The 19583-nt window shown below is 42.8% G+C and overlaps 1 protein-coding gene across 4 annotated transcripts in view; it reads left to right on the top strand.

Moving 5' to 3' along the window:
- The window catches only part of TNRC6C (trinucleotide repeat containing adaptor 6C), a 199530-nt gene that overhangs the window by 69267 nt on the left and 110680 nt on the right, over window positions 1-19583 (top strand). For all 4 annotated transcript variants that reach the window (XM_088458798.1, XM_088458797.1, XM_088458796.1 and 1 more), the window contains exon 4: window positions 18798-19115. In XM_088458798.1, coding sequence (XP_088314924.1) covers window positions 18798-19115 — 318 coding nt within the window. The remainder of the gene's footprint in view (window positions 1-18797; window positions 19116-19583) is intronic.

The following is a 19583-nucleotide window of genomic DNA, read 5'->3' as shown; positions in this document are numbered from 1 at the left end:
GTCATACACCTCCTACTGCATTTGCATAATAGCAAGGATCGCAATTGCATAGCTGCCTGCGCGCAGCTTTGCAATTGCGAACCTTGCTGATTCAGGTCCAAAGTGTGGAAGAGTGACAGAATTCAAAGTTTAGATTATAGAGCGAGGTGTCCTCCTTGATTTAGGTTGAAAGCTAAAGCTAGGTACACACACTGCAATAATTGTTCCAACCAGCCACTTCTCGCATGGTGGCTCCAATTATTGCACACACTGTGTGTACACAGCCCAGTGCCACATAGGGCTCAATCCAATTGTGTCACGACCAGGGTTTCCCAGAATAGGGGACGATGGGTATTACGCTGTGGCGTGGTCCTTCCAGCGGAGGGGCTGGTATCTGCATTGGCTGTGCGAAGTGTTCCACGGGCACTGTGTCATTCTGGCCGGGGTAGGCCTGGTGGTGTTTCCATTCCACTCTGGAATGGGCGCCGCCATCTTGCCTCTGGTCATGTGACTTAGCTGCTCCAGTCCTGGCGTGTCACATGCTCTCTCTGACCTATCACGATTCTGCACTGGGTATGTAAGGGAGTTCAGAGCTTCCCATAGTTGCCAGTGCAACTTGTTTCACAGCGTAACTGTGAGAGAGTATGTGCCTTAAATGATCTGTCTGTTTGAGTGCTCGCCTGTGCTCCTGCTGGATCCCAGCTTCCAAGTAGCCTGCACTGCTCTGCCTGCTCCCAGTCTCCTGCCAGAACCATCCTGCACCTGCTTTTTACCCTTTCCCTGCCAGAGGACCTGTGTCTACAGTTAACCCTGAATCTACCCTGTCTCCATTTACCCAGCTCTCTGATTCCACTCTGAGCCATCACAGTTCTACTCTCCTCTTAATTCCATCAGCTGCTACTATTCTAATTATTCCATAGCCCCTCTGGATTTTACCTCACCAGTATCAATCATTGGGGTAGATGAAGCCAAGAAACGGTATCAGCGCACGTTAAGTGCGCTGATACCGTTTCTCCCCGATGTATGATCGGGGGTCTGGGCGGTAAATGACAGGGGCGCTCTGTGCCCCTGTCATTATCGGCGCGCTATCTACCAGATAGCAGCGCCGACAGCCTGGCTATGTACGAACGGTCAGATCGTCTGACCGTTCGGCCGGCTGTAGCTGTCATTATCGACAGCTACAGCCTGGCGCTAGCCTATACCCACAGCAGGGACAGCGCTGTCCCTGCTGTGGCGGCTACCGGCTCCAGGGCTGCACGCAGGGATCTCGCGATACTTGCGAGATCCCGCGCATGCTCAGTGGAGCCGGCCGGGCCTGATACACATCGCATCAGCACTAGGCTGATGCGATGTGGTCTGTAGCGGGTAGCGCCGGAGGGGGGAGTTAACGCTCCCCCTCTCCGGCCGGTGAGATGTTCACACATCTCACCGGTAGTGCTTCCTGCTTCGCCTCGGTAAAGAGGCGAAGCAGGAAGAGTTATAGCGGCACTTAACGTGCCACTATAATACATCTACCCCAGTGACCGTTATCCTGTCTGCAGCCCTGCAGTTACCATTTGGATTACAAAGACTTTTATTACTTCTGCCACTACCTGGACATTACCTATTCATACTACACAACAGCTTCCAGTCATCACCTTCCTCGTTATACTCTGGACATACAAAATACAAACTGATTGTGAATAGCTGATAAAATAAAGGTTGAGTGCAATGGTGGTAACTTAGATCATTTAGATTACTGAAAAGATCTATGGTCTGTAGTGTATCTTTAAACAGGAGAGATTGGGGTCGCACCCACACTGAAATGTAGAGGTATAGTTGAGTGTGTGGGTAAGGAAACATGTGAGAGAGTTGTTGTAGGGGCTACACATTGTTATTGGTGATAGAGGCATATTTAATCCAGCATTTATCAACTTTGACATATTACTATTCACATAATCTACAGTATATTAATTTAGATCATTTGAACCTTTTATGGAACAACATGGAGCCAAAGTGAATTTACAAGTTAAAAGCCAACTAGTTGTCAGAGCTCATTAATTAATTAGCAGGCATTGCATATATTAATTGTTTTATGAAACTGTATCATAATAAAGTAAAGTTCAAGATTTTAGCAACCTAGCGGAGGTTAAGAATGGGGTGATATGTGTCAGACAGACCATTGCTGGTGTTTCTCTAGTAAATTGGAATTAAAACATAGGAAACATGTCATTGTCAGAAATGAGTGTAGGGTTATTTAAAGGTCCTATATTACAGATGAGTGTAAAATTACATATTACACACATTCAAATGGGCATGTGAGAGTATTCCATGTGAATCTAGATCAATTCATATAGAGTACAAAATCATCCATTCATTGAGCATCAAAAATGTGACACAAAGAACCAATGCATCAACTTGTGGGCGGTGTCTAGATAGTCACATTTGCGTAACCACAGACCTAATTAAGTAGGCTTTCAATCTATATGCAGACTGTTACTACTTAATTGACTGTTACTATACCTCTTTTCAGTCCCTGCCTGTCTTTAAAGATTGCAGAATCTTTTTTTGGTAGCTACTATGGTTTTCACCTATTTACTTAGTCAGTTTATCTACTGCCTAATGTTGTCATGTCCTTTTTTGTAAAATGCAGATTGCTAACTATCGTAAATCTTGAGCAGTAGCTAAAATGAATATGAAAAGTTAGTGTTCTGTGCCTGAAAAAATGCTTGTAAATAAAATAAAAATACCCACAGGAAATCATACAAATTGATAATAGCATTGGTTTATGGGTAGTGAACACAAATCGTTTCAAGTAGAATAAATGTATCATGAGGCAGATTGGAACAAATGAGCAAATGTGTTGCACCAAGAGATACAATTGAGTTATATGTATCTAGTAGTATAATCCATCTGATAATTGCTTTATGTTAGAGTTTGTAACACCATTTCAATAAAATGCTGGCATTGGGCATTAACTTTAACCTAATAATTCCTAATAATAATACTGATATCTGTAACAGCGCAGTCATTTAATAAATAATAAAAAAAAAAACTTGTGGCAAAAGTAAATAAGGGATGTTAACCTAAAGCTGGGTACACACTTTAAGATGTGTACCCGGCCGAAGGAACAACGCAATGGAACGATATATCGCTCTGACCATACTCACTACACGATCCAGTGTATGATCGCGCAATATATTGTTACATGCAGCATGGCATTGTTCACCACATCATCCCAACTGCTGTGCATCACATCAGATGGGATGATGCAGTGAACAAGTGCCATTCATGTGCGATTAGGTGTACACACTATACGATCTGCACTATACAGTCAGGTGCATAAATATTGGGACATTGACAGAGTTTTCAGATTTTGGCCTCTATTCACCACCACAATGGCTTTGAAATGAAACAAACAAGATGTGCCTTAACTGCAGACTTTCAGATTTAATTTGAGGGTAATTACATCCAAATCAGGTGAATGGTGTAGGAATTACAACGGTTTCTATATGTGCCTCCCACTTTTTAAGGGGCCAAAAGTAATGGGACAAACTAAACAATCCTAAATCTAACTTTCACTTTTTAATACTTTGTTGCAAATCCTTTGCAGGCAATTACAGCCTGAAGTCTGGAACGCATAGAGATCACCAGATGCTGGGTTTCATCCCTGGTGATGCTCTGCCAGGCCTCTACTGCAAATGTCTTCAGTTCCTGCTTGTTCTTGGGGCATTTTCCGTGCAGTTTTGTCTTCATCAAGTGAAATGCATGCTCAATCGGATTCAGGTCAGGGGATTGACTTGGCCATTGCATAACATTCCAATTTTTAGCCTTGAAAAACTCTTTGGTTGCTTTTGCAGTATGCTTCGGGTCATTGTTCATCTGCAGTGTGAAGCGCCGTCCAATGAGTTCTGAAGCATTTGACTGAATATGAGCATATAATATTGCCCGAAACACTTCAGAATTCATTCTGCTGCTTTGTCAGCAGTCACATCATTAATAAATACAAGGGAACCAGTTCCATTGGCAGCCATACATGCCCACACCATGACACTACCACTACCATGCTTCACTGGTGAGGTGGTATGTTTTGGATCATGAGCAGTTCCTTTCCTTCTCCATACTCTTCTCTTCCCATCACTCTGGTACAAGTTGATCTTTGTCTCATCTGTCCATAGGATGTTGTTCCAGAACTGTAATGGCTTTTTTAGATGTTGTTTGGCAAACTCTAATCTGGTCTTCCTGTTTTTGTGGAAGTTGATTTGGCCACACCTAATGTTTTTGCTATCTCTCTGATGGGTTTGTTTTGATTTTTCAGCCTAATGATGGCTTGCTGATAGTGACAGCTCTTTGGATCCCATATCAACAGTCAACAGCAACTGATTCCAAATGCAAATGTCACACCTAGAATCAACTCCAGACCTTGTACCTGCTTAATTGATAATTAAATAATGAGGGAATAGCCCACACCTGTCCATGAAATAGCTTTTGAGTTGATAGTCCCATTACTTTTGGCCCCTTAAGTGGGAGGCACATATAGAAACCGTTGTAATTCCTACACCGTTCACCTGATTTGGATGTAATTACCCTCAAATTAAATCTGAAAGTCTGCAGTTAAAGCACATCTTGTTTGTTTCATTTCAAAGCCATTATGGTGGTGAATAGAGGCCAAAATATGAAAATGCTGTCAATGTCCCAATATTTATGCACCTGACTGTATATCGCTCAGAACGACGTGTATCCCAGCTGACCCGACGCCCGATAGAAGGACATATCGGGCAGTCGTACACCCTGCATGACTGTATGATATACCCTTTCATCCCGCATTCACCTGCATGTTGTCGTCAGCCTGGTCAGCCCATCTAATGTGCAGCACATCAGATGGGACAACGTTGCTGACAACACAGGTGAATGCAATTGAGGCTACACACTGAGTGCTAGGTAAGTTATATCATTCAGATACATGTCGGAACAATAAATCGTCCAATAATACCCGGCCTTAGAGTTAATCAAAAAGGTAAAGAAAAGGTGAACGGGGAAGGTACATACAATTTCCCGAGTAGTGTTTCTGTATACAGTTACAACAAGCTGTGTAGTTTAATGCAGTGGCAATGAGCTGTGTGTTCCTGTGGAGAAAGCTGGGAGTGAGAATGTGGTCAGCAGTATTTGACAGTGTAACATATATAGCAAAACAGGGATGTGGCACTCCCTCAAATAAATTAATTAGATGGGTGCTTTCACGATGAATCAATTATCACTTGTGGTAGGTGCGGCACTCCATACAGAAAAGTACTTCCAAACGGCGTCAGTGCAGTCAACGTTTCAATGTTTAATACATTTTCATCAGGACATACCGATTCCCACTAAAGAACGAGTATATCCCAAAATATTTTCTGGTAAATTGAAAAAAAATTATTTGGACACATTGGGGCATACTGATTTGGACGGAATTTGCGATGCAAGCTGTAGTGCAACATTCGTACAGCTAGGTAGGGGTAATATATGCAACTGCTGTACTCCTGGAGAGAACAGTATATGTTGCATCACAATGGTTACAGTAATAGTTCACGTTTCATACATAATCTAGTACAGGTTGAGTCTCCCATATCCAAATATTCCAAAATACGGAATATTTTTAGCATGACTGAGATAGTGAAACCTTTTGCTTTTTGATGGTTCAAAGTACACAAACTTTATTTAAGGCGTAACATTATTAAAAATATTGTATAAAATTACCTTCAGGCTGTGTGTATAAGGTGTATATGAAACATAAATAAATTTCATGTGTGTACACAAATTTTGAGCCAAAAAATTATTGAAAATATTGTATACAATAACATTCAGGCTGTGTGTATAAGGTGTATAGAATACGTAAATGCATTCTGTGTTTAGATTTGGTTCCCAGTCCCAAGATATCTCATTATGGTATGTAAATATTCCAAAATACAGAATATTCCGATATCCAAAATTCCCCTGGTCCCAAGCATTTTGGATATGGGAGATTCCACCTATGTATGGCAGGACAGTGTTATTAATTAAAGATTCACATTTACCTTGTTACAGGAAATTATAACAAGATGCAAAGATAAAATGAAAGTGTTAGGTTCAAATCAATGCACACTATGTGTGTGTGTGTGTGTGTGTGTGTATATATATATATATATATATATATATAGTTAGATAGTTAGAGAGAGAGAGAGAGAGATAGATATACATATACATACGGTGCCTTGCAAAAGTATTAACCCACTTGGCTTTTTACCTTTTTTGTTACATTGCAACCTGTCATTTCTTTTCTTTTTTTAATCTGAATTTTATGTGATAGATCTGCACAAAATAGTCTAATTTGGTGAAGTGAAATGAGAAAAATATATATAAAAAAGAATCTTTATAAATACAATTCTGAAAATTGGCATGTGCATATGTAATCACCCCCTTTGATATGAAGCCCCTCAAAAGTTCTGGTGCAACCAATTACCTTCAGAAGTCACATAATTAGTGAAATGAAGTCCACCTGTGTGAAATCTAAGTGTCACATGATCTGTCAGTATAAACATACCTTTTCTGAAAGACCCCAGAGGCTGCAACACCACTAAGCAAGAGGCATCACACCATGAAGACCAAGGAGCTCTCAAAACAAGTCAGAGACAAAAAAAATATATTCAAATCTTTGATGATCCCCTGGAGCACCATCAAATCCATCATCATCAAATGGATAGAACATGGTACCACAAGAAACCTGCCAAGAGAGGGCCGGCCACCAAAACTCAGACCGGGCAAGGAGGGCACTAATCAGAGAGGCAGCACAGAGATCAAAGGTAACCCTGAAGGAGCTGCAGAGTTCCACATCAGGGAATACACATAGATACACATCAGTGTATTTGTGCATGTGGGCTTTATGGAAGAGAGGCCAGAAAAAAGCCATTACACTGATAAAAATAAGAAGACACAATTTGAGTTTGCCAAAAGGCATGTGGGCGACTCCCCAAATGTATGGAGGAAGGTGCTCTGGTCAGATGAGACTAAAATTTTACTTTTCGGCCACCAAGGAAAAAGCAAACCCAACACATCCCATCACCCCAAGAACACCATCCCCACAGTGAAACCTGGTGGTGACAGAATCATGCTGTGGGGATGTTTTCCAGTAGCAGGGACTGAGAAACTGTTTCGAGTTGAGGGAAAGATGGATGGTGCTAAATACAGGGATATTCTTGAGCAAGACCTGTTTCAGTCTGCCTGTGATTTGAGACTGGGACGGAGGTTCACCTTCCAGCAGGACAATGATCTGAAGCATACTTCTAAAGCAACACTCAAGTTGTTTAAGGGGAAACATTTAAATGTGTTGGAATGGCCTAGTCAAAGCCCAGATCTCAATCCAATTGAGAATCTGTGGTCAGACTTGAAGATTGCTGTTCACAAGTGGAAACCATCCAACATGAAGGAGCTGGAGCAGTTTTGCCTTGAGGAATGGGCAAAAATCCCAGGGACAAGATGTGGCAAGCTCATAGAGACTTATCCAAAGCGAGTTGCAGCTGTAATCAAGAGCGGCTCTAGGCCCAGGCAAGCCGGGCCGTCGCCCGGAGCGCCACTGTATCCGGCGGGCGCAAGAAACACCCACCCTCCCTCCCCAGCGCTATTGACAATAAGTAAGCTCAGGGAGAGGAGGAGGGAAGGGCGGCAACACAGGACGGCGCCGGGCGCAGCAAAGCCTAGCGCCGGCCCTGGCTGTAATTGCCGCAAAAGGTGGCTCAACAAAGTACTGACTTTAGAGGGGTGAATAGTTATGCTTGCTGAAGTTTTATGTTATGTTGTCCTAAATGTTGTTGGATTCACAATATTAAAAAAAACACAACTTCAAAGTTGTAGGCATGTTCTGTGAATGAAATGATGCACACCTTCAAACAATCCATTTTAATTCCAGGTTGTGAGGCAACAAAACATGAAAAATGCCAAGGGGGGTGAATACTTTTGCAAGGCAGTGTGTGTATACGTATGTATATATAATATATATATAATATTATAATGGCTGTGTTGCAGGGGCGGATTGGGATGGAAAATCAATCCATGAAATTCCTGGAAGCAGCCCTAATGGGGATGAGTCAGTTGTGGGTGTGGGGTCTGTGGATGGGGGGATAAATACTCCATGCACATAGGGCCTGATTCTGAGTCAGTGAAACAGAAATTATGGGACCCATACACCCATGTTTGTGGTTCCCTGGATCCCCGGCAGAGACAGGTCAGTTGGCTTGAGAGTCTTCCTTACCTATATGTTGGTAATCTGAACGGGAAACTCTGATGAAATTGATCCTCCCTGGCAGATGGTGATGGTCAGCATTCACTTTTCACGTAGGAGATCACACTGGAAGACACCTATTTGTATAGGAATAAAACCAATGTCCTCATCATATATGAGGTTCATCCAGCTAATACATAGTAACAGAAGTTTTGGTGCAGGGCAAAATGTGAACTGATCACAGTTTTATATTATTAAAATGTATTTGCTAATTTAGTATACCATTTGTACCAGTAATATGGTTTCTTTAGAATTGATTCCTTAATAAAGATTACTGTCCCAGAGCTCTTTCCTTCTAAACCTGCCAGTTGTGGATAATTTCCAGCCACTACCCCCCCTGGTTCATTACAGCCTCATCCCCCGTATCTCTCCTTCCTGATTCAAGCTGGTCTCTGCAACTCCTGCCTTTTTGTGTTACTCCAGCCTCACCCCCCTGTGCCTCTACAGCCTCAGCCTCCACCCCGGGTCTCTCCAGGCTCCTTGTGTTTTCCCCGTCCTCCAATGTCTCCCCATTTCCAGACACTTTGTGTCTCTTCAGCTCCCTTGTGTCTCTCCTGCACCAGTCCCCTTGGGTCTCTCCAGCTACAGCCCTTCTCTATCGAGCTCCCCAGTGTCTCTCCAACCCCCCAGTGTCTCTCCAGCTCCAGACCCCCTTCGGTCTCCAGCTCCAGACCCCCTTCGGTCTCCAGCTCCAGACCCCCTTCGGTCTCCAGCTCCAGACCCCCTTCGGTCTCCAGCTCCAGACCCCCTTCGGTCTCCAGCTCCAGACCCCCTTCGGTCTCCAGCTCCAGACCCCCTTCGGTCTCCAGCTCCAGACCCCCTTCGGTCTCCAGCTCCAGACCCCTTTTTCTCTTTCCACTTCCAGACCCCTTTTTCTCTTTCCACTTCCAGACCCCTTTTTCTCTTTCCACTTCCAGACCCCTTTTTCTCTTTCCACTTCCAGACCCCTTTTTCTCTTTCCACTTCCAGACCCCTTTTTCTCTTTCCACTTCCAGACCCCTTTTTCTCTTTCCACTTCCAGATCCCTTTTTCTCTTTCCACTTCCAGACCCCTTTTTCTCTTTCCACTTCCAGACCCCTTTTTCTCTTTCCACTTCCAGACCCCTTTTTCTCTTTCCACTTCCAGACCCCTTTTTCTCTTTCCACTTCCAGACCCCTTTTGTCTTGAACTGTGTTGAAGCACACTGCTTATTTAAAAACAGTGTTTATTTCCCATGTATTGTATGATCAAAATGTCTTTCATGACACTTGTTTTTCCTTTACGTGTCTATATCTATTGTTATTGCTTGACAAATAAACTGCATCAATATTTAGTGGACAATACATTAATTTGAATTTTATTTAAAATGTTGGCTTTATTTTGTAAGTCTCACAATAGCACAGCAAATGATAATAATGTAGAATATATTGAAGGATATTGCCATTATTCTGTGCTGGGTCATGACTAATGCAACAGCACTGCCTCTCAGTGGACATTTTCATTAATTATTTCTATGATCCGCTCTGGAATACCATAATACTAAAACAAATCGATTTAAATCATTTTTGTGTATAATAGTGTTTTCCATTTATAATATAATCATCAGATGTAGACTACATTCGCAGAAGTCGCGCTAGTCATAATGTGACTGTTTTAAACTATCCGTATAAGTAGTACACGCTAGAACTTCAATTGAAATCCATTTTTAAGATAGTTGTCACTAAAAAATACATTCAAATAAATTCTAAAAAAAATATATATATTTTTTTTTACTAGTATAGTACTCTTCTTGTCCTGTTCTTAATGTGATGATGGGTGTTACTAAAATAAAAATAGTTATGCTGTAAGCAACTGATTCTGAATTGAACATACGCCTGTTTGCAGAGCTCATCTTGCGGGTTTGTGCACTGCACATGTTCTGGAACTAAGGATATGCAAGTACAGGTGATACGCATTTCAGTTGCATCTCCACTTGCAACACAGGAGGTGTAACTGGTCTGTAACATGGCATTCTCACCTAAGTTTATCCAGGCAAATCATTTGCACCAACTATAGGTTGGTGCAAGTTCACCGTATTAAACCAAGGGTACGGATAGGGAGCAGAAGCACCGCAAAGATTCATCTACCACTGTATACAGACAGATTCTGTGCACACAATAGTTAGCATCTACAGTAAGTTTGTGTTAAGCTGGGTACACACTATGCAATCCATTGCACAATATTTCATTACGCAGATCGTAACGATATATTGTGCGGATCGCATAGTGTGTACACCTGATCGAACGTGCCCCTGGGTTGTACCATCTGCTGTGCTACACAGCAGAGGGGATGATGCGATGAGCGATGCCATGTGCTAAATGCAGCATGGTTTGATACATTGCTCCGTCTTACACCGCAACGTGCAGTGTGTACAGACGATATGATACATCATTACATTGTGTCGTACTGTTGGTTGGGTACACCATCGTGTAGTGTGTACCCAGCTTAAGCCTCTGCATCAGGCCCTAAATGTATGTGGGCTTATTGCTTCTTTCTATTGGAATTCATCTATGCATCATCCCCAAGTTTTGTCTTTTGTGTGTTTCTTTTACAGATAGCAATGAATGCTATGGTTTCTCTTGTAACCAGGTATCAGACCAAGGTCCTTATATGTCATTATTATGTAGTTGTATGTATTATTTGTTCTGCTTAGTCTCTACTGCTCTTAGAGAATTACTAAACATGTTTTGATAAGCATATAGAGTTCAAATACATCTAATTTCTGTATGTAGATCGCTTTGGAACACATCTGCAATATGCTTTCACTTAACAGTAGGTGTCAATGTTTCTATTAAAATGCATGAGCATCTTCCACAGAGAATGCCATTTGGCAATGAAATGGTGCAGCTCTTACGTGGCAGCAAAAAAATGTTTACTTCTCTCACTCTAGGATACAAGTCTGTAGGATTACATCTGAATAGTGTTTAAGAAACTGATGCAGTATCTATTAGCCTATTACAGGGGTAGCCAACCCTGGTGCTTGAGAGCTACCAACAGTACATGTTTTCCAGGTCCCCTCACAGAATCACAAGTGAAATAATTAGCTCCACCTGTGGCTCTTTTAAAATGTTAGTGGGTAATTACTATACCTGTGCATCAACTAAGATGGGTCTTCAACCTTTGGCCCTCCAGCTGCTGTGGAACTACAGATCCCAGGATGCCCTGCCACAGTTTTAGCATGCTGTTATATCAAAACGGTGGCATGCTGGGATATGTAGTTCCACAGCAGCTGGAGGGCCAAAGGTTGTACACCCATGGCTGGAAGAAGTGAACTGATAGTAGCTCTCGAGGACCGGGTTGGCTACCCCTGGCCTATTAGATTATTCGTTGTTCAGTAATGCAATGTTTTAATTTATTTTAAAAAAATTTGTAGAATATTCTCATAACAAAATATAAATTATAGCTATGTGTTTGGCTGTTGGGACAACTATAAATTCTAGGATCAATGGGTTTTCTTTAATGAATCCATATAGTCATCAATAACCACACATGTCTGAAAGTGATGAAAACATTAATTTGGCATTGGGGCTATATACAGAAAGCCAGGCCAGCAGCATTGTGTAATGAGGATTCTTCTCGCATGTCACAGTTGGTAATGGAAACGCTGTGCTTAATAGAAGTTTTAAATAAATTCTGCCAGAACAGAAGCTACAATAAAAAAAAATAATGCATTTATATGCTAGAATCCTAATCCTACCATTATGCTTATTTGTCTCACTCAATTCACAATGCTAATATAGAGTTGTATGTGTTTGTAAACATACGGGGAACCCTTCTAATAAAGTAAAAATGTTTTTGTTTATTTTGTTACACTGTGAAATGTTATTGTGCTATCTAGAGATATATAATATATAGTCATAGTCTTTGGTCAGATCTGCACTCCCACTTATACCCCTTTTACACCAAAATCCCGGGTCCGACCCTGGAATTTGAACACTGGTCAATCCCGGGTTGAACTCTGCTTCAGACCCCATTTACACTGCAACTCGACCCGGGTTTGCCCCATTTACACTGAACCCTGGTAATCCCTGCTTTTCTCTATAGAAGTCATTAAAAATGGTCAGCTTTAATGTCTGACAAAGATGGTCACAAAAGGCAGCAAAAGAGAGGGGTGGGGACTGTTTCCAGCATTGCTACAGGCTGTTGTTCTGGCTGTGGCAGGCTGTGTATCAGCCTGCAATTGTGGCTGCTGGTCAGGCTGTGGTGCAGGCTGCAGTTCTGGCTGTGGCAGGCACTGTCTTCCTGCTTTTGTGGCTGCTGGCCAGGCTGCTGTGGTGCAGGAGGTTAGGCAGGCAAGCGATGGCTTCATGTGTGTCTCTCTATGCAGGGCACTGACAAATTACATCATCTGCCAGTGCCCCAGAAGCTCCAATCAGCATCGTTCGGAGCTAGCCGGGTCAAATAAGCAGGGTAGCACCCCTTTACACTGCCTCATGACCCGGGAACCACCCGTTTTCAACCCTGCTCTCCACCCGAGTAAGATTGCCTGGTAAATCGACCCGGGTTATTTTTTTGGGAGCCGCTCACACAGAGCCTCAACCCGGATCGACCTGGCAATAAACCGGGTTATTTGTTTGGTGTAAAAGGGGTATTATATTCCAATTGCTGGGGTGCACCTCAGCGATCACCCCATCCAGGGGCGCTACAAATACAAACTTTTGAAAAAAAAGCGCACTCACCAGAGCTTGTAAAAAGAAAAGGAGGGATTTATTCCAATAGTTACATCATATGGGCAGCACAGACGGTGTAATGGTAGCATTACTGCCTCACAGCACTGAGGTCGTTGGTTCGATACCCACTACGGCCATAACTGTGTGGAGTTTGTATATTCTCCCTGTGCTTGCGTGGGTTTCCTCCGGGTACTCCGGTTTCCTCCCACACTCCAAAAATATACTGGTAGGTTAATTGGCTCCTAACAAAATTACCCCTAGTGTGTATGTGTGTGTGCATGTGATAGGGAATATAGATTGTAAGCTCCACTGGGGCAGGGACTGATGTGAATGGCCAAATATTCTCTGTAAAAGCGCTGCGGAATATGTGTGCGCTATATAAATAACTGGTAATAAATAAAATAAATCATATGGAGATACGAAGATGCGACATTTCGATCTAGATAAGATCATCTTCAGGCAAAGACAACCATTCTTCCACTGACTGTATGTGTCATTGTACACTGTTGCTGAAGTCGTGGCAAATAGCCCCTCTTGGCGCGCCAGGTCCAGGGCAACTTGGCTGCACCAATCCTCTTTCTTGCTCATAATGTGTGTCTTATTCGCATAAACAAAACAACTGTGAGCAATAAAACAACTTTGCTAGATTACACTGATCAAATTTCATGTACATTTGAGTGCGACAGAATCTCAAAATGTAAGAAGAGCTCCGATGTAGCGGGTGTGGCTTTTTTTTTTTCCCCTCACAAATTTCCATTATGCTTCATCCTCAACTTTTTCTCTCTCATCCTAGTCAACATCAACCGTGCTGGAATACCGCAGTTTTGTAGCTAGAATATTCTTCCACGTTGAAGCGTAGCTCAATGACTTGTTTTAAGGAGGAGGTTCCAGAGTTCTTAACTTTGATATGCAGGCTTGGTCAGCAGTAAGTGAGCAACACTTCAAATGGACAGCTTGTACATGCAAATAAAATAATGATCCGCTGTCTACAGCCATGGCCAAAAGTTTTGAGCATGACACAAGTATTGGTTTTCACAAAGTTTGCTGCTTCAGTGTTTTTAGACCTTTTTGTCAGATGTTACTGTGGTATACTGAAGTAAAATTACAAGCATTTCATAAGTGCCAAAGGCTTTTATTGGCAATTACATTAAGTTTATGCAAAGAGTCAATATTTGCAGTGTTGACCTTTCTTTTTCAAGACCCCTGCAATTCGCCCTGGCATGGTGTCAATCACCTTCTGGCCACATACTGACTGATGGCTTCCCATTCTTGCCTAATCAATGCTTGGAGTTTGTCAGAATTTGTGAGTTTTTGTTTGTCCACCCGCCTCTTGAGGATTGTCCACAAGTTCTCAATGGTATTAAGGTCTGGGGAGTTTCCTGGCCATGGACCCAAAATGTTGATGTTTTGTTCTTTGAGCCACTTATCACTTTTTCCTTATGACAAGGTGCCCCATCATGTTGGAAAAGGCATTGTTCGTCACCAAACTGTTCTTGGATGGTTGGGAGAAGTTGCTCTTGGAGGTTGTTTTGGTACCATTCTTTATTCATGGCTGTGTTCTTAGGCAAAATTGTGAGTGAGCCCACTCCGTTGGCTGAGAAGCAACCCCACACATGAATGGTCTCAGGATGCTCTACTGTTTGCATGACACAGTATGGTAGTGCTCGCCTCTCCTTCTCCTTACAAGCGTTTTTCCAGAGGCCCCAAACAATCTGAAAGGGGACTCATCAGAGAAAATAACTTTACCCCAGTCCTCAACAATCCAATCCCTGTACCTTTTGCTGAATATCAGTCTGTCCCTGATGTTATTTCTGAAGAGAAGTGGCAACTTTGCTACCCTTCTTGACACCAGGCCATCCTCCAAAAGTCTCACTGTGCATGAAGATGCACTCACACCTGCCTGCTGTCATTCCTAAGCAAGCTCTACACTGGTGGTTCCCCGATCCCGCAGCTGAATCAACTTTAACAACTATTGAACCTCTCTCTTTGAAGTTCTTGAGGATCAGATAAATGGTTGATTTTGTTGCAATCTTACTAGCAGCAATATCCTTGCCTGTGAAGCCCTTTTTGTGCAAAGCAATTATGACTGTACGTGTTTCCTTGCAGGTAACCATGGTTAACAGAGAAAGAACAATGATTTCAAGGTCCACCCCCCTTTTAAAGCATCCAGTCTGCTGTCCTAACTCAATCAGCATGACACACATGTACACACACATGTACACATACACACCTATGTCTCCCTGAAGACCCTTGCGTTTTTTTAGAACACAGTAGCACAGACAAGTCTCACTGATCCCGTCCGTGTTTCTGTGTCAATGACACAGATGCATGTAGCACGGATCTCCCTGGTCCGTGCTACATGCATCTGTGTCATATCGCACTCGATCTAATGAATATGCAAATCATTAGATCGTGCACGATAAACTGGGTGAACATCATGCAGCGTTTGCTGTTCACTTCAGCTGCCGGAGAGAGTTCAATGGCGATTGCATACGACATCGGATCGTTTGCAAATCGCACCGTCTATGGGCACGTTTTAGTGTTGGCTAATGCATGAACTGTGCATTACACCGGCACTCACCGCCCAAGAGATGCCGGGGATAGCCCCAGGCTATCGGCCTAGGCCTGGGGTGCCCTGGACAGGGGTGCCCCTTTACTTGGGGCATTAGCCCCCCGCTAGAAAAAGTCTGGTGCTGGTTCTGGATAATACAGGGGGGACCCTACTAATTTTTTCCTCCTGTATTTCCAGAATGAGGACCGGATCAGAGCTGAGTGTTGGTTGCGCAAAATACAGGGGACCCCCTACGTTTTTTGTCCGCTGTATTTAAGCACAACCAGCACTGGGTCATTAAAAGCCATGGGCTGGTTGCTCTTTTAGGGGGGCACGTCATTTTTTTTCTTTTCTTTTTTACACAGGGTTTTTTTGTTTTTTTTTTACTGCAGCAGCACAGATGGGTCTCACTGATCCCGTCTGTTCTCTGTGTCAATGACACAGATGCATGTAGCATGGATCTCCTCGTTTTGCGTGCATCTGTGTCATTGAAATACACAGCAGCACAGACTGATCTCACTGATCCAGTCTGTGCTCTGTGTCAATGGCTCGGATGCATGTAGCACGGATCTCCCTGGTCCATGCTACATGCATCTCTATCGTGCATGACATCGTTCTGTGTGCACAAACACAGAACGATGTGTGCACGATAGGTCGAAATCTTACTGCAGGTTCAGTTGATCTATGATGCACGATGCCGGGGACGCACATCCGCATCATCCAGGAAAATGACACTTTTTACACTATTGGTCCTTACAATCGATCCAAAATGTCCAAATCGTGCAAAAAATCGCACCGTGTATGGGCACCTTAAGAGGTGTCAACAAACCATTAAACATAAATTATATTTATTTCAATACAGAAAATGTTCTATAAGAATATTGCATGTGATGCCAATATGTTTAAGCTTCATAAAATTATGTCTATACTCTGACTGCTGATAATGATTATAATACGTGAGATCAACACAATATTGCTCATTAGGAAATCGTGAGTATTAAAATGAGCAATGTATTTCCTAAGGTAAATTCTAACTGATATTAGAAGTTACCTTGGTTTCAGTGCACATATGCAGTGGCGTCACTTACCTTATTTGCACCCGGTGCGGTAGTCGGTCCGGGGTGCTTGTTCTCACACGCCGGAGGCGGAAGGGGGCGTAACTTCGTCCCATGAAGCCACGCCCACTCATGGTTTACACTGTTGGGGGCGTGACCGCATCTCACATCCCCCGTCCTCAGCACTCAATGGCCAGGACAGAGGCTAGGGGCTGCCCAGTAGCTGCTGTGCTGCTCCGTTGAGTTAACCCGGCTCAGCGCAGCAGCTGCTGGACAGCCAACAGCCTCTCACTGCAGTGTGGCAGCTCGGTGACACCATCCGAGGGGGTGACACCAAAATAGCAGAGCAGCTCTGCTATTTTGGTGTCACCCCCTCGGATGGTGTAACTCGGTGCGGCCCGCACCCCCCTTGTGACGCCAGAGCACACAGGCATCATTCCTTCATATGGTCACATAGCTCCTCAGTGATTTCTATTATTATAATAATTTGTTGTACAATATGCATGATTTTGTATAATATATATGTATGTTACCAAAAAAAAAAATCTTAATACCTTTTGAATACCTGCAATTTCTGGTTTGTTTTAAAGAATGGGACATAATGAAGGTATAAATTGGAAAGGAATTAAAGCATATATGAAGGTTAGAAAATATTGATGCCTTAAGGGTTATGTTTACTAAAGTGAGAGTTTTTAGAAGTGGATATGTTGCTCATGGAAACCAATCAGATTCCACTTAACATTTATCTAGCACCTTCTAGAAGATAATAGCTAGAATTTGATTGGTTGCTATGGGAAACATCTCCACTTCTAAAAACGCTCACTTTAGTAAATATACCCCCAAGACTCCCATGTGGTCTAAAAATACATGTAATTGATAAAGTCGAGCAGAACCAAATACTCCATTAAATGTGTGTTATTTATATGCTACATTTAGTACTTCACAAGCTAACAAGAGTTCCAGCTAAAGATTATATGAAGCCAGTGGCAAATACAGGATTACACACACACACCTCTATCACTAAAAAAACATGAATGCAGCAGGCAAATAAATACAGCCAGCATGATTTATTAAAGACCCCCCTCTCCCAAGTAGTGCCCCTTATACAGTGCCCCCAGTAGTGGTCCCCCCTATGCAGTGCACCTTATACAGTGCCCCCAGTAGTTGTCCCCCCTATGCAGTGCCCCCCCAGTAGTTGTCCCCCCTATGCAGTGCCCTTTATACAGTGGTCCCAGTAGTGGTCCACCCTAAGCAGTGTCCCTTACAATATATAACACAAGACACACACAATATACTTACCCGAATCCCCGCTCCTGCACCAGCAACCGTCCGCTCCTCTGTCCTCCTGCTCGGCACTATGGGAGAGACGTCATGACGTCTCTCCCATTTCCCACTGCAGGAGCCAGAAGGCGGAGCTCATGAGTGAGCTCCTGCTCTGCTCCCTCCGTGGATGCAGCAGCCAAGAAGAGTCAGCTAAAACAAACACACCGCCAGGTGTCCTGCGCCGTTGTGTTTGTTACTGTGTAGTGCGGACCGCACTACAATTACAGAAACCAGCTCAACACCACTGATCGGCGAGCAGGGTTTTTTTTGGGTACTTAAACCCCCCCTGTGTGTGTGTATGGAAGCTACATAGTGGTGCAAATGCATGCTACCAGCAGCCCAGGTTTCTACATATTGAACATTTTGAAGGTTCTGGTAAAACATAAATGTTCTGCAGGTTATCAATGAGTACACTAATAAGTGGACAGAAAAATGTTTTGCATTTTAACTCTGCACTGCTTGCTGCAGACTCAGTAACAGACTAAAGGGGCTGAGCTAATATGTCTTTACAATTACAGTTTTAAGCGCTTGTTTATTCTGCCATTACAAATATTCACATGATAAAATAGCTTTTCCACCTGTAAGTCCCCAAAACAGTGTTTATTGATCATTAAGTGTAGACCGTTTGCTCTGCTAAAAACTCAATGTAAAAAAACACATTCATTTTCCTGATATTGCTTTTTGTTGTAAAACAAAATGCTTATAAGAAAAAATATTCTAAAATGCATTCTGTGGTAAATAATAAAATTTTACAGAGAGTGCAAAATCACAGAAAAACAATAACAAGCTTGTTGTGGTACATTATTTTTTTCATTTTATAGAAAGTGCAAGCTTCCAAAAAAAAAACGCATATTGTAAATTCCAAAAAATGCAGGAAAAAGGCTAAATTAAAGTTTGATTCTCAAATAACTTACATTTTGTTCTTTTAGTGCCAGAACCAATCAAGATCAGTTCCAACCAGCCCCAACCTGTTGCTCCAAGTACTTCCACCAGCACTGTCCCAAACAGCAATGGCAAGCGAGCATCTGCCAATGGCCAGCAAACAGTGGCCTCCCGTTACCTGCCACGTGAGGTGCCTCCACGTTTCCGCCAGCAAGAACAGAAGCAATTATTAAAGAGAGGACAGCCGCTGCCTTCTGGGACATTGACCAGTGCTAACACAGGACAAGACCCTGGACAAACTGGGGCAAGCCCACCTCCACAGCAAGGGGCTGGTGGAGCGCAACACCCCTCAAAGAGACACTCTGGTAAGAATGACACACTTCCTCTGTAAAAAAGAAAAAAAAAAAGTAGTTTGGGAATATGTTTAGCATGTGGAAAGCACAAAGAAATCCACAGTAACCTATAGTCTGCCCAAATATGCTGACATGGGTCTAATGTCCCTTTCAGTTTAGATGATGTTCAACAGACCCTTCCCCAGCACCATGGCAGAAGAATTATGAATATCAGAGCTTCTGATACTATTTTCAATAGAAAATTATTTTATTATTCATTTAGCTGATATTGACACAAGAATTTCAGAGCAAATGCAGAAGAATGGGCCTTTACCTTGGTGCTAAGGGTGTATCTCCAGAGGGGTGGGGGAGTCTTGTACATTGGTTCTTCTAATTGGCGGTGGGATTTTACGCTACAAAATGTGAAATTACTCTCATTTATGGAGTCAATCCAATACCAACAGGCACACTTGAGGCAGCCCGAATTCACATAAAAGTACT

This window comes from Taudactylus pleione, unplaced genomic scaffold (genome assembly GCF_031769625.1).
Source record: "Taudactylus pleione unplaced genomic scaffold, aTauple2 ptg000851l, whole genome shotgun sequence".
NCBI lineage: Eukaryota > Metazoa > Chordata > Amphibia > Anura > Myobatrachidae > Taudactylus > Taudactylus pleione.
This window is presented reverse-complemented; position numbering and strand designations above follow the sequence as displayed.